Genomic DNA, 13,147 nt, shown 5'->3' on the forward strand with positions numbered 1-13,147 from the left:
ATGGAGAAACTTTTTGTAGATATATTTTATAACTTTAAAATTATTTTATTTCATATTTCATAAAAAAAAAATAACTCCTTTACTAATAAAAGTCATGTTGTTAAATACCTAATCAATAGATGATTTGATTTAATCTTTAAAACAATGGTTATAAAAAATCCCTTTTATATGTTATATATAGTAAAGGGGTTACTAATTATCTATATTGTTTTAGTATTATCGAGTTAAATATTTGTTTAGACATATTTGAATTGATATTTGTAATGTATTATTGTATTTTACTGTTATTGTGTATTATGTGCAGGTTATCGGCGACGTCCAATGTTTTATGGAACCTCGCGCGCTACTTCAGAATCCTATTCGGGTTACAAACACCCCCGCCACTAAGTTACTCACCGTCGATGCCGATGCCAATGTACACGATGCCGCAAATGTATGGCCCCCAAATGTTTGGCCAAGCCATGGCTGACATGGCCATACCACCGGCTCATACATAATTGGACATGTGGACGTAATGTGGATCAAGTGGCGTCGTTTAGTAGATAATACCGCTAAATGTCAGATTGCCACGCTGACTTGATCCGTTGTAACTGTGATAAGTTTGTGCGTGGCGGTCTGACATTTAGCAAAAATATAACGCAGTCGCACTGTTTTAAGTTGCTGGGGACTTATGTTTCCTTGTTCAATGTTCAAATCTTCCTCAGGTCCTGGCAATTTAAAACACTGCGTGAACACTGCCCCACCTTGTTGTTAAGAAAATTTCTGGTCTTGTATTTTCTAAAGACTGATTACTATAAGCGCGAGCCCGTCGACTTTATTTATTTTTATTTATAAGCGACATTTGTAATAAGACTTATTTATTCAGCACATAGAATAATAAAATGACATTAACAGCTACTGGTTGTTTTATTTCAAATAAACAAATAAATTTGATATAATTTTAAAATATTATATTCTATGCAGGTACCTGTGCGTTGTGTATTCATTTTAATTGAATGATGAAATAATAAATAGTACATATTTAACTGCTAATAAAGTATTAGTACAATGTACTCAATTAGTAAAAATTCGTCGTGTGTGCCCCGGCATAAAAAGGGCCATTCCTTTCCCGTAGGCAGCGTCCCTCTTAAAATATCTTTAAAAGCCTAACAATGGTTGCCAAACCGCCTGCCAAACGTGACAACCACTGGCAAAACTCCCCTTATTGGGAAGGCTTATGGTGGATAAACCTGGAATTATTATTTTTATTATTATTGCATACGCAAAAACAACTGCATTAAATTTAATGCCTTTCTCACAGTTGTGTTCCTGAATTTTAAATTTTAAATTTTGAAAAGACTTAATTTTTTTTTATTTTAATTCGCCATCTAGTGGTCTATTTATCTGTTTTAATCCTTGTGAAATTAACGCGTATGAAATATTAGGTTAAAAACTAACTATTTATATAATAAAAAAAAAGCTGAACAATAAGTAGAGATATTTTAAATACACAATCGGGACTTAACGCGATGTAAACACCTTTACAGATAAACAGTACCTACATACCTGCTTGTGTATTACCGACGCCGATTGTGTATTTAAAATATTTGTGTAAACATAGCGAAAGTATAAAATTAAGAAGAGATATTTCCGTGAAATTAAGCAATAATATATTCAAATGATGCTGCAGGAAATGCGTCGCGATATTATTAACATACCTGAAAGGAGAAAATTCTAAGTAAAATCAAAATTACAAAATGGAATAGCGCATACTAGTATTTTACACAAATAAATTGACCGAAGCATTAATTAAATTGCACGGAACTGCCGAAGAATCCCTTTGTGCTTTTGTATTGGGAAATGCGACGGTGTTACAGCTATATCCGCTTTTCTTTGTTCATACTATATAGTTCCTTTGTGAACAATACAATTAAATATACTACGAATAGTATGAGAGGTAGAACTACGCTAAGTACGGGTAGCTCTATCTCGTTTATGCTTCTATCGTCATTAACTTCTAGAGCAAGTGTGCTTGTAAGCTGTTTCGATTTAGTTTGGCCTATTCCTGTTTCTTCCATGAAGCAGTTGTTTTTGCATAGCTGTGTTTCGGTTTGAAGGGTGAGATATGAAATTACAGAGTACAGAAGCCTTAATCCTCAAGAATGGTAATGTATGGACGGTATAAAGGGCGACACAGTACATTCTTACTCCTATTTTCATGATACTGTTCATGTCTATAGGCGATGGTTACCACTTTCTATTAGGAAGCCGTTAGCTTGTTTGACTTTATTAGTAGCATATAAAAAGTTGTTTGTTTACATACGTTAGTCAAATTTGGGCTCGAAGCATCTTAGTTTACAAGGATGACGACCCATAGAAATATTATGAACGTAACAATATATTTTCTGATATTCAAATTGCTATTATTAAAAATAATAATTAATTATTAAATAATTTATTAATACTAATAACCATAGTAAGTAGAAAGAAAAGACATGCTTACTTTTGCATGTATGCATTTTTGCGTAGTTGTGCTGTGCTCTCACTTAGTATTGAATTACATCTAAGAACAAGAAATTACAAATTACATAGAGTTTGTTATAACTACTTGACTAGCACTTTGCCTCCTGTTTCGTACACATGGATTTCAAAAGTAAGAAAAATAATTAAATAGTTTACTTCTAAACAATGTATTAAGATAAAATCTATACCAGATTTTGAATTAGTACTTCAGGAACTTAACTATCATTATCATCATATCAATCGTTAAATATTTACTACTAAATATAAACCCTCTCCTTATTGGACTTTGCCAGTAATTATCACGCTTGGCAGGCAGATTAGTAACCGCAGTTAGGTTTTGGTGATATTACAATTTAAGACATTTATTTCTCTAAAGATATGCATATAAATCAATTAAATTAGAAATTTTAAAACTATGAACATGCACTTAATATCTACTGTTAGCGAGCGTAATTTATCAAACATCGACTAAAATATTACATATTAAAAGAGAGAAGTTACTGCCCATCCCTCGACTATGAAAAAAGACAGCTTCGTTCTTACATAGAATATGCGGGAGTGGCAAGAGTATTCTGAACATGTTTGTAAATAAATTAGATAGTCCTCTCGTGAGAATGCTTGACAGTGTGACGGTTCGCCTATAGTACAATAGGTTTAATACCATAAGTACATAGAAAAAGAAACAGGGGTTCCTATGGGTGACCGCTGCGAAAGCTGAGCTATTTAATATAAACAAACTTAAAGTCAAGGTTCACAATAGTATACAGAGAAGACGTTACCATATATGAAATATTGACACAGAAGGGAAACTCCTTTGATGTGTTTCCAGAGTGTAGTAGACGTCACAAGAAAATTAAATAAATAAAAAAAAATATATTATATTTTATATTAACCAAATTATAGTTTACCTTTTCTCATCAGGTGTAAAAAGGATGCATATAACACAGTTTAATAAGGTTTATGAGAGCCTTTAAAGTTTTATAAATTCGATAATCAATTTAATAGAAAATACCAAAATACGTTAACATATAATTAAATTGAATTTAAAGAAAAGTTCAGTTCGAATAATAGGCTAAATCCGATTATTGAAATATCTACCCTTCGGTGACATAATCTATGACGTTACTAGGTGAGAAAAAAAAAAAAAAAAAAAAAAGAGACGGCAGATCGGCGGGCGCGCGGGAGTCGGTTTTTAGGAATTGCGAAAAAAAAAAAAAAAAAAGAAAATGGCGCAGGAGTCGTGTTTTAAGGAACTGCGCAAGAAAATAAAAAAATAACTAGGATATAGATCTAGGAGGGACTGGATCGATGAAGGGGTTTGAAATCTTAGTGTATCATTATCGATTAAGTGTGTGAAATTAATCAATAGAAGACTGGAGAATCCGGTGAGCTTGTTCCATTTATTACTACGTAGTTAGATTTTTGACTGTGATCACAGGCAAAGTCTATACTTAATATTTTTCCCAACAACTATTAAAATACGTATTTAGTCGAGTCCATATACCTTTAGGTAATGCGTATATCGTTAAATGCAATCACATTTGAACAAAGTTTACATCAATATAATTTACGTACTTACGTTATTCTACTCATATACAAAATTCAATTATATGGTCGTTTGATAGAACTTCATCAATTTGATTCAATGTTCTAATTGTCCAGTTTTGGAAAATACTTATTGATTCAACTATTGAACTATTACAATACTAACTAGTTTCATATCTAGTTATTATAAAGTATTTATTTATTGAGGATAATAGACTAAAGTGACTATGGTCTGGTCTCATTGCTGGGGAAACAGCCATTGATGAGAGAGAGGGGTTATTGAGTGGCGACCCTGTAAATGCAAGTGCGGTGTGGGCTACCTCCATTGTTTGGAGTGACTGTTTTATGTGTATTGTGGGGCCGTTCCTTGTGTCAGTCGGTGGAAATTGCCTGTGTTCAGTCGTGGGTTGGTGATGGTTGAGACGATGATGATGATGAAATATTTGTATTTATTACACTATTACAGTGTTGGTTTGGAATATCTGTTCATACTTAACGCTTCATGGTGAAGTGTTTTTATACCATTACTCGGTCGACCAGATTAATGATTCTTAGTCTATATTTGATTATCCATGACTACATGTGGGGATTTGTTTTACACCAGATGTACAAAGAGACAGCTTAACTGTTGCAAGTGATATTATGTGAATGTAATACTTTTAATACATTATTAATTGTGTTACTAGATAAATTCATGTGACTGTGGGGTGTTTATGGTAAACAGGCCTGTATTGTTTAAATAGATATTTTGTCTTGATTTATTATAAACTTTAATATTGATTTTGTTGTAGTAAGCAAGCTGATAATAACAATTCTGTGTGTATTACTGATTACTAATAATATTTAATTATGCTGATATTATAGGTGTGGATTTATTTCCTAGTGGTAATAAAAGTACTAAAGGATTCTCTGACTATAATTACTCTTAACTAGGTGTGAGGCACAGTATAAAATTAGTACTAAATGACAAGTATAAGTTATGTATTTTGCTCATATTTAGAAAGGAAGTTGTCCTGGCGATGGGGTTTGTATGTATGTTGTTTGTTCATGTTATATTGACTAGACAAGTTTAGACAGGGTTAATATTAGTGAAACTTTATTGGATTTATATTTAATATACATATTTTGAATATTTATGGGAATAGAATGGAGATATACAAGTAGTAAAATATAATATTAGTATTTTATAAATTTCATTATCGAGTTAGTTGTATATGTTGGGCTGTATCCAAGGAGATATGAACCTATTAATATCAAGTTAGGACAATTACTTTAAATATTAATAAAACAAACACTAACACTGATTATTCACTTCTTTAATAAATTTACATTAGAGGTTAGGAATCAAATAGATAGCATATTGGGAAATCTTCACCACACACGTATTTGAGGAATGTTCTTGATAATTAGTACTGTATGTATATATTATTGCAAGTACAATTGCAATAAGAATGTTAAACTTCTAATCTTCTGTTCATTCTTGAATTTGAAAGTAAGCTTGGCTACTGATATGAATATAAAACTTCAGCATTACTGGAGACTATTAATTATTTCTGGTGTAAACCATGATTATTTATGTCACTGATAATTTAGTTATATATTACGGTTGATATATGATGATTTTATATTTAATTATATTAAACAAATACAAATAAACAAACTTGCTAGTATTTGTTACGTTGACAGTTGTGATAGATAATCAAAATTCAATTCAATACGTCATTCAATACGTCATTAATGTGACAGATGTCAAACAAAAGGAGATTATACACGTTATGATTCTATATCTAAGTCTATAGAAAATTTATATAATTTTCTGTTATTTTATAATAACTGTAGGGGAAATATTGGAATTATTTATATGAGAAATTTTACTTAAATGATATGATAATTATTTAAAGACCTAATTTCTTAGGGATTTAATCATGATGATTTAAACACTAAAACACTTGTTTGTCTGAGAAATCCTCTTAGTAAATAGGTTTTACTAAGACACTAAAAGGAAGTAGATATAGTATAACTATAGTACAGCTACAATAATTGTATGGGACTTACTGTTCTTTCTATACAAATATATATTAATATATATATATATATATATATATATATATATATATATATATATATATATATATATATATATATATATATATATATATTTCACATTATAATTATTCAATATACATCTACTACTACAACATACACAAATAGGACTTATTGTCCTTCCTATATACCTATATATATAATATTTGACCTGGCACTTTAATGTGTAATTTATCAGTATTCATGGCAACAACCAATTAGGACTTATAGTCCTCTCTATAAAGCTGCATAATTATTTAATCTGATTATTTCACAATGTGATTAATCAAACCTCTACAAATATTACAAAAGATCTCTATTACTCTCAACACAATAATAGCTTGTTGGACTTAGTGTCCTCAAACTTATAGAAAACCCAACTGGTTATTTCACGAGACGTTGTTAACTTGTGATTAATCAGTGTCTTTTAAAGGACTTATAGTTCCTTTAGATATATCTCTCTGAATAAATAATTGGTTAATTCACAATGTGGTTAATCAACAATAATATTATATATAATTGACTGGACTTATAGTTCATTCAATAGCACTCATTGCTTTTAGTAGCTCTCGACCTATGGGTTGGACTACTCGTTCTTAGGCTCCGGCCTAATCAACAGGTTTAACTTGAACCTTGAGTATTCTTGGTATTAAGTAAATAATATTAAATTGACAATGCTATGTTATGATATAGCAATTATCAACATTATATGGCTTGGCCAATTCCAGGTTGTGGAAGGTATCCCCTATCACACAAATCTTCATCTCTATCGGACTGTCTTCACAGGTGATCTCTAATGTCACATTATAGGGCCGAAGGGTTATGTCCCAACAAAGTAAGTTCTGGTGTCTGGGTGATCTCGCTTCTTGGTCTGATCTCTTGTGGAGCCGAAGGGAAACCCCCATTGAGTAAGCTCGTAATGACGCTGGGAAACAGTTTCGTACTGTTTGATCTCTATGTCGCCATATAGGACTGAAAGGGTCATCGCCCATGAGTAAGCTCTCGTGTCGGAGTGATCCTGGGATTTCAGTTCCGATCTGTTTGCCTCTGGCAAACACTAATTTATACTGGAAGCATCGTGGGGCTGGTGGAGCCACTGTAATGTTGAAGTAAATGTACTTATGTTTGGTTTGGAACTGAGAATACTCATTCCCTTATTACCATCAGAGTGCATTAATAAACAGTAATACCCTTCCCTACCTTTTAGGAGGAAGAGTTATAGATAGTTGGAAAGTCTTCCACTGGTCCGGGCGTGTGAGGGGCCCGACCGCTCCCCCATTTTTTTATTATTACAGTTATTCTGTAATTTACTATTAAATTAATATATTATATTCTAACTTCTTAGTTACATGAATTATGAGTATAATTCATTAATTATTCTTAATCCTTAAATATTTATCAATCATCTTCATTATTTAACTCCTATCATATACCAATTAAAGAACCTTTTGGTTATTACACACACAACGGGTCCTACATTACTAGACGATCACACATTTATTTATCTGGCCAGATGATCAAGTGTTCTACTAAAGATCTGTTCAATATTATGTGTTTATTGTAAGGTTTTTTTAAGATTCATAAGATGTTTAGGGTGTATAAGGTAATATAGGTATGGGCTATATTGAGGGTGTTAGGCCTTTCTTCAGGGTAGATTTTCATTATATTTTCATAGATTTCATTAGGTAAAGCCTTCGTAGGCTTTTCTTAGGCTTTGTAGGTTTTCCATGTGTAGGTTTATTTAGAGAGTAGTTATTTTATAAAAGGGGTACACACAGGGGGGGGACCATCACAACAGGAGGACTAGATCATTATTAGTAATTAAGTATTAATATAGTTTTTAAGGACACTTACTAACAAAAATGAACTCAGGTTGTCCAAAATAAATAAATAAAAAATATGAAGTTCCCTTAGTCGTCTCTTATGACAGCCATGAAAAGAAAAGAACTGAACTATAATCGCATCTAAAATGTGCACTAATTTTGGCATAATACCGAAATAAACGTACAGGCAAATAGAAAAAATTCCAGGAAAATTATTGTCTTAATAAAATCAATAGAAGCCTACTTCTATAGATTTTATTCATATCAATTTATCTTAAATATCTCCCATGAACTTTTCATACATACATATTTTAGTTATAATTGTATTAATGAAAAAATATGGATTTCTGCCTATCTGCATAGCGCGGTAAAACTTCTAAAGTAAAAGAATTAAAAGTATCAATGTGTATGTGCACAGATTTTACTCGAGTGATATTAAATGAGAGATTCAATAAAAATAATTGCCTGAAATTCTCAAAGGAGCTTATAAAGTGTTTAGCATACGTGAAGAAGAAAAATATGTACTCCACAATATTTAATGATTACAATGCCATTTATATTCTACTAGCTTTTACCTACTACTTCGTCCTCATGCAGTGTGTTTACTGACCAAGATAAAAAGTAGTCTATACCATATCCTTCTCCATTCCATATGCAGTACATGTATACTAACTTTCGTAATTATTGGTGAAGCCATTAAAGCGCTATAAACTGACAAACAAACACACACATTCATAACATTAGTAAGTGTGAAGTAAACCCGAGAGATGGTCGGAAATTTTAAGTAGATATCTAAAGTGATAAAAGTTGAAAGTTTGTAGTATATTACCTGAATGTAGAAACATGACGTCTACGTTCCCTGAATATGGAAACGTAGACTTCATAAGACATTCTGAATTTGTATTATGAGATGAAATATTCACTATCAGATTATAATATTCTGAAACGTTGTCTCTTGTGAACGTTCAGGCTTTGTAATAAGTTCCCTGCAGAGGTTTTCTTTAGATTAAGTTTTTTAAAAAGAGTGTTTTTTTTTATACGACTTAGAATGGCAAACAAGCTGACGGCGAAAGTGGTAACCGTCGCCTATAGACATGAGCGTACTGCTCATGTATATAGGCGTGGCGTGCCATTCCTGAGGACTTATGTGTTATTCCTCTGTACCATGTAAATTCACGCCATATCCCACCCTTCAAACCGAAACACAGCCATGCAAATACAACTGCTTCACGGTAGAAACACGAATGGGACAGAGGTACCCAATCATTCGACTTTTGTGACAAAGTCTCCCTCTGGTAAGTGTACTAAGGTTTTAATTTTTATTTTCATTTTTTGTTTTTCGACGGGGGTGAGGGATTTTCAGCAGTGGAAAGTTAACGGCTGATATGATGTAGATATCCAAACATTTTTTAATTTATTAACTATACTAACTATATCATTAAACATAGCAAAGTGTGATGTTTCCATTAAATTTCCATCCAGTGACGACACCGGAATCACATATATTAATTTACCATGGAAGGTCCGTTTGAAAACTTTCAATGTGTATAAAGGACGGGCTATTTGTATAACTTCATTCTGTGATACGAATTAATTTGCATCTCACAATCTACTTAACACGAGGGACATTGCTAATGCTTTTTATCAGGCGTCCCTGTATATACAGTAGTTTGAAATTCCTCTCTGATTTTAGTTAACGTTTTGTGAAAATTTTACTTTATATAATGACAGATTAAGTATAATAAATAGTATTACTCTATAATATAATTTTAAAAATGAATATTTTCATATGATTTTAATATTTATCGGAGATTTATTATGGTCGAAAATGTGGCGGTAACCCCGTTTGCGATATACCCCCAGGCATATACCCTGTCAGGTCCACCTCCAATCACCAACTATCTACTAATAGGGCCTCTACTCTCCATTACTTACAATCCCAGTCATACCTATTCTTCCTTGACATTCGGGTATTTATGGGCATTTTTTACTGTTGCTATTAAGAACTAGAAGGTAGAACATACATGTTGAGTGTTACCAATAGTAACACTCAACATGTATGCACTTTAGGAATAGTGAGATTTTTTAAAGAATTTATCTGTATAAATACCTCTGTCGCACTAATATTTCTACTATATGCATAAGACGAGTTATAAAAAAGGACGAAGCAATAGGTGGATGTAAAAGATCAGTGACATTTTACTCTCTCTACCTACTTTGTAAGGGATTTTTTTTAAATGGATAATGGAATGGTAACCCCATCCGCGCTATCGGCATACACCGGCGAGGCACCAGTGAAGCAGGTCAGTTAGCCCATCGTATCGAATTGAACAAAAATTGTTTACGATAGTTTCCAGGGGGAACCACGTGGAGGTCGACCTAATAGGGCATATTGCTAGCAATAGGGTTGTCAGACTCCATTGCCAACAATCTTTTGTCCCCCACTTTGTAAGGGATTAGACATGGAGACAAATACTAGCATCATCATCATCATATTAACTGTGGAGAGTTATCCTACACTGCTTGTACGAGGTCACCTCTCGAAAACCTTTCTTCCGATAGATACTTTACAAATGTTAGGTAGTTAATATTTACTGAATAGTGTTCAGTAAACATTAACTATTTAACTTTTGTATTAGACCTTTGGCTTTACCGGCGCGAATTAAAATAAAAAGCCAAGATGTGGTCCATTAGTGTACCAAATTCCATTCAAATTTAGTAAAAACAAATATCTAAATATGTTAACAGAGTTTCACATTTGTAATATTTAGACAATACATTTTATACACATCTGATCCTTTCAATATAAATAGACGTGTTAAAATGGAAATTTATTTATTTCAATATCAATACATTTCGATTTTCCGCGCTTCTTAACACCAAACCCATAAGATATGATGAAAGTTCAACATACTGTGTCATTTTATTTTTATCTATCAATAAAAAGGATTCTAGTATCTAAAGTATTTGTTTACGAAATTACAAAAAAAAAAAACTAGAGTTGTTATTCTAATAAATTATGATGGTATTTCATAAAAAAAAAAAAAACTATTTCTGTTGTGATAAAGCCAGTTATTTTTATTTAAAAATTAAATTACTCCACTAACTTTTAAAAATTTCTAAAAGACTAATATGAAAATATACCCTTGCAAATAAAAAAATAATAATTTAAAATCGATTTATTAATGACGAATTATGAGGCAAGAAACATAAAAAATAATACAATCGAATTTAGAACCTCTTTCTTTCTTGTAATCATCATAAGGAATCTTACAAAAAGATTTGGCTTATAGTTTTACGACCATCTGCCTGCCTGACGTCAACCCTCTTTGGGAATGCATTTGCTAGTAATTTCCGTTACCTACGGTATGGAGGAAAGGATTGAGGAAAAAGGAAGGGAACGTTGGATATGCGTAAAGTGAATTGGTAAATGGAAAGAATAAGAGATTTATGTGGAAAGGAGAGGGGAGAGGGGCATTGCAGTTTCGAAAAGAACTGGGACATTACAGCAGCTCGGGAGACCAGGGTCGCATACCCATATGCCCTTATTCTAGAATCGGACAGATTTCTAGAGAAAGACACCCTGACAAAACCTCTTCCTTTTTTAATGCCGGTTGAAAATACATGTGTTGACATCATAGACACGTGACCGTTTATCAATAGACGGGCTGTATGCTTGTTTGCCGCCTTTGTAGTATAAAAAAATATTATCTAATGTAATTACAAATATTTCAAATAAGTGGCATAACAGGTAAATAACTAACATATAGTAACATATAGTAAAGCTTAAAAAATTACAAATTGTGCTGGTAATGTTAACTCATGTAACTTAAGATAACTAAGTATAGCGTGACAATGCAGAATAGGCGAATCAGACGACACTCCATTTATAAAAATCTATTATGTCTTTTAGGTTACATAATCTTCTTATGATAATAAGAATTGCAAGTAGATAATGTCTGTACTCACACTTGAGAACTATTTAGGAAAAATTTATATGTGAGGTCTTAATCAGACCAATAAATGCCATAACAATATTTTTTAGGAATTATTTGTATATATAATTTATCTGTTTGCTTAAATATTTTTTTATACTACTTAGAACTTACTACACCTGATGAAAAGTGGTAACTGTTGCCTATAGACATGAAATTACTGGGTACAGAGGAATAACAACTGAGTCCTCAGGAAACGCATGGAGGGTATTATGGGCGAAACAGGATACTCTGTTATGTCCATAGTACTGCTCATGTCTATAGGCGACGGTTACCACTTTCCATCAGGTGGACAGCTTGTTTGCCATTCTAAGTTGTATAAAAAAAAAACACAACTGCTTCACGGTAGAAATACGAATAGAACAGAAGTACCTAAGCAAACGACTTTTGTACAAAGTCTCCCTCTGGTATTACGCAAAAAGTGCAACATCAAATTGCATAAAGTTTTTATAGTTATGTTTCTGATGGTCTAAAGTCTGGTGTATACTTCATGTTACATAGAAGATATTTAAGAAAACATCGTATGAGTGGCTTTAATAATTATTATAATAATGTGTAGTACATTTATCTGTTTCGACATCACGATTAAATTATTGTATTAAATAGAACACGATCTTTACGACCGTGCACTAGAAAGTTTATCTTCAAATCTTAATATGTCATCAAAAATTCTTAGTTCCAAAATCCACACACATACAAAGTTGAAGACGATATCTAGTCAAAAATAATGCTTTATCAGTGTTCAGAATTCAATCGAAAAATATCTATATACGTAATTATATAATGACATACCAAACTATCTAATACAAAGATTCAAGGCAGCGCTCAGGAAAGTATGAAGTCTGGAAGCCTCTTTCATTGTTTTACTTTTACGACAAGATTGTCTTTTCATGTAAGGCTTTAAGCGTAAGGGGAAAATCTCTCACACCAATAACGGCGTGGAAATCCAATAAAAAAATATATCGTTCACTAAAACATGACAATAACAGAATACTGAAGATTGTCATATAGAAGTAAGGTATAGGATTTTTTTTATACAACTTAGAATGGCAAACAAGCTGATGGCCCACCTGATGGAAAGTGTAACCATCGCCTATAGACATGAGCAGTACCATGGACATAACAGAGAATACTAACTATTTCGCCCACGATACCCCCATGCGTTGCCATTTCTGAGGACTCAGGTGTTACACACAACTG

General features: G+C 32.4%; 2 protein-coding genes across 2 annotated transcripts in view; one reads left to right on the forward strand and one right to left on the reverse strand.

Moving 5' to 3' along the window:
- Nucleotides 1–891, forward strand: part of LOC113514509 (uncharacterized) — a 37,522-nt gene extending 36,631 nt beyond the window's left edge. Inside the window, exon 5 of the mRNA XM_031908257.2 lies at nucleotides 305–891. Coding sequence (XP_031764117.1) covers nucleotides 305–387 — 83 coding nt within the window. The 3' untranslated portion in view covers nucleotides 388–891. The remainder of the gene's footprint in view (nucleotides 1–304) is intronic.
- Nucleotides 1–13,147, reverse strand: part of LOC113514504 (uncharacterized) — a 408,650-nt gene that overhangs the window by 89,236 nt on the left and 306,267 nt on the right. The gene's annotated exons all lie outside the window — the stretch shown is intronic.

This window comes from Galleria mellonella, unplaced genomic scaffold (assembly GCF_026898425.1).
Source record: "Galleria mellonella isolate WM207_F2 unplaced genomic scaffold, CSIRO_AGI_GalMel_v1 utg35, whole genome shotgun sequence".
NCBI lineage: Eukaryota > Metazoa > Arthropoda > Insecta > Lepidoptera > Pyralidae > Galleria > Galleria mellonella.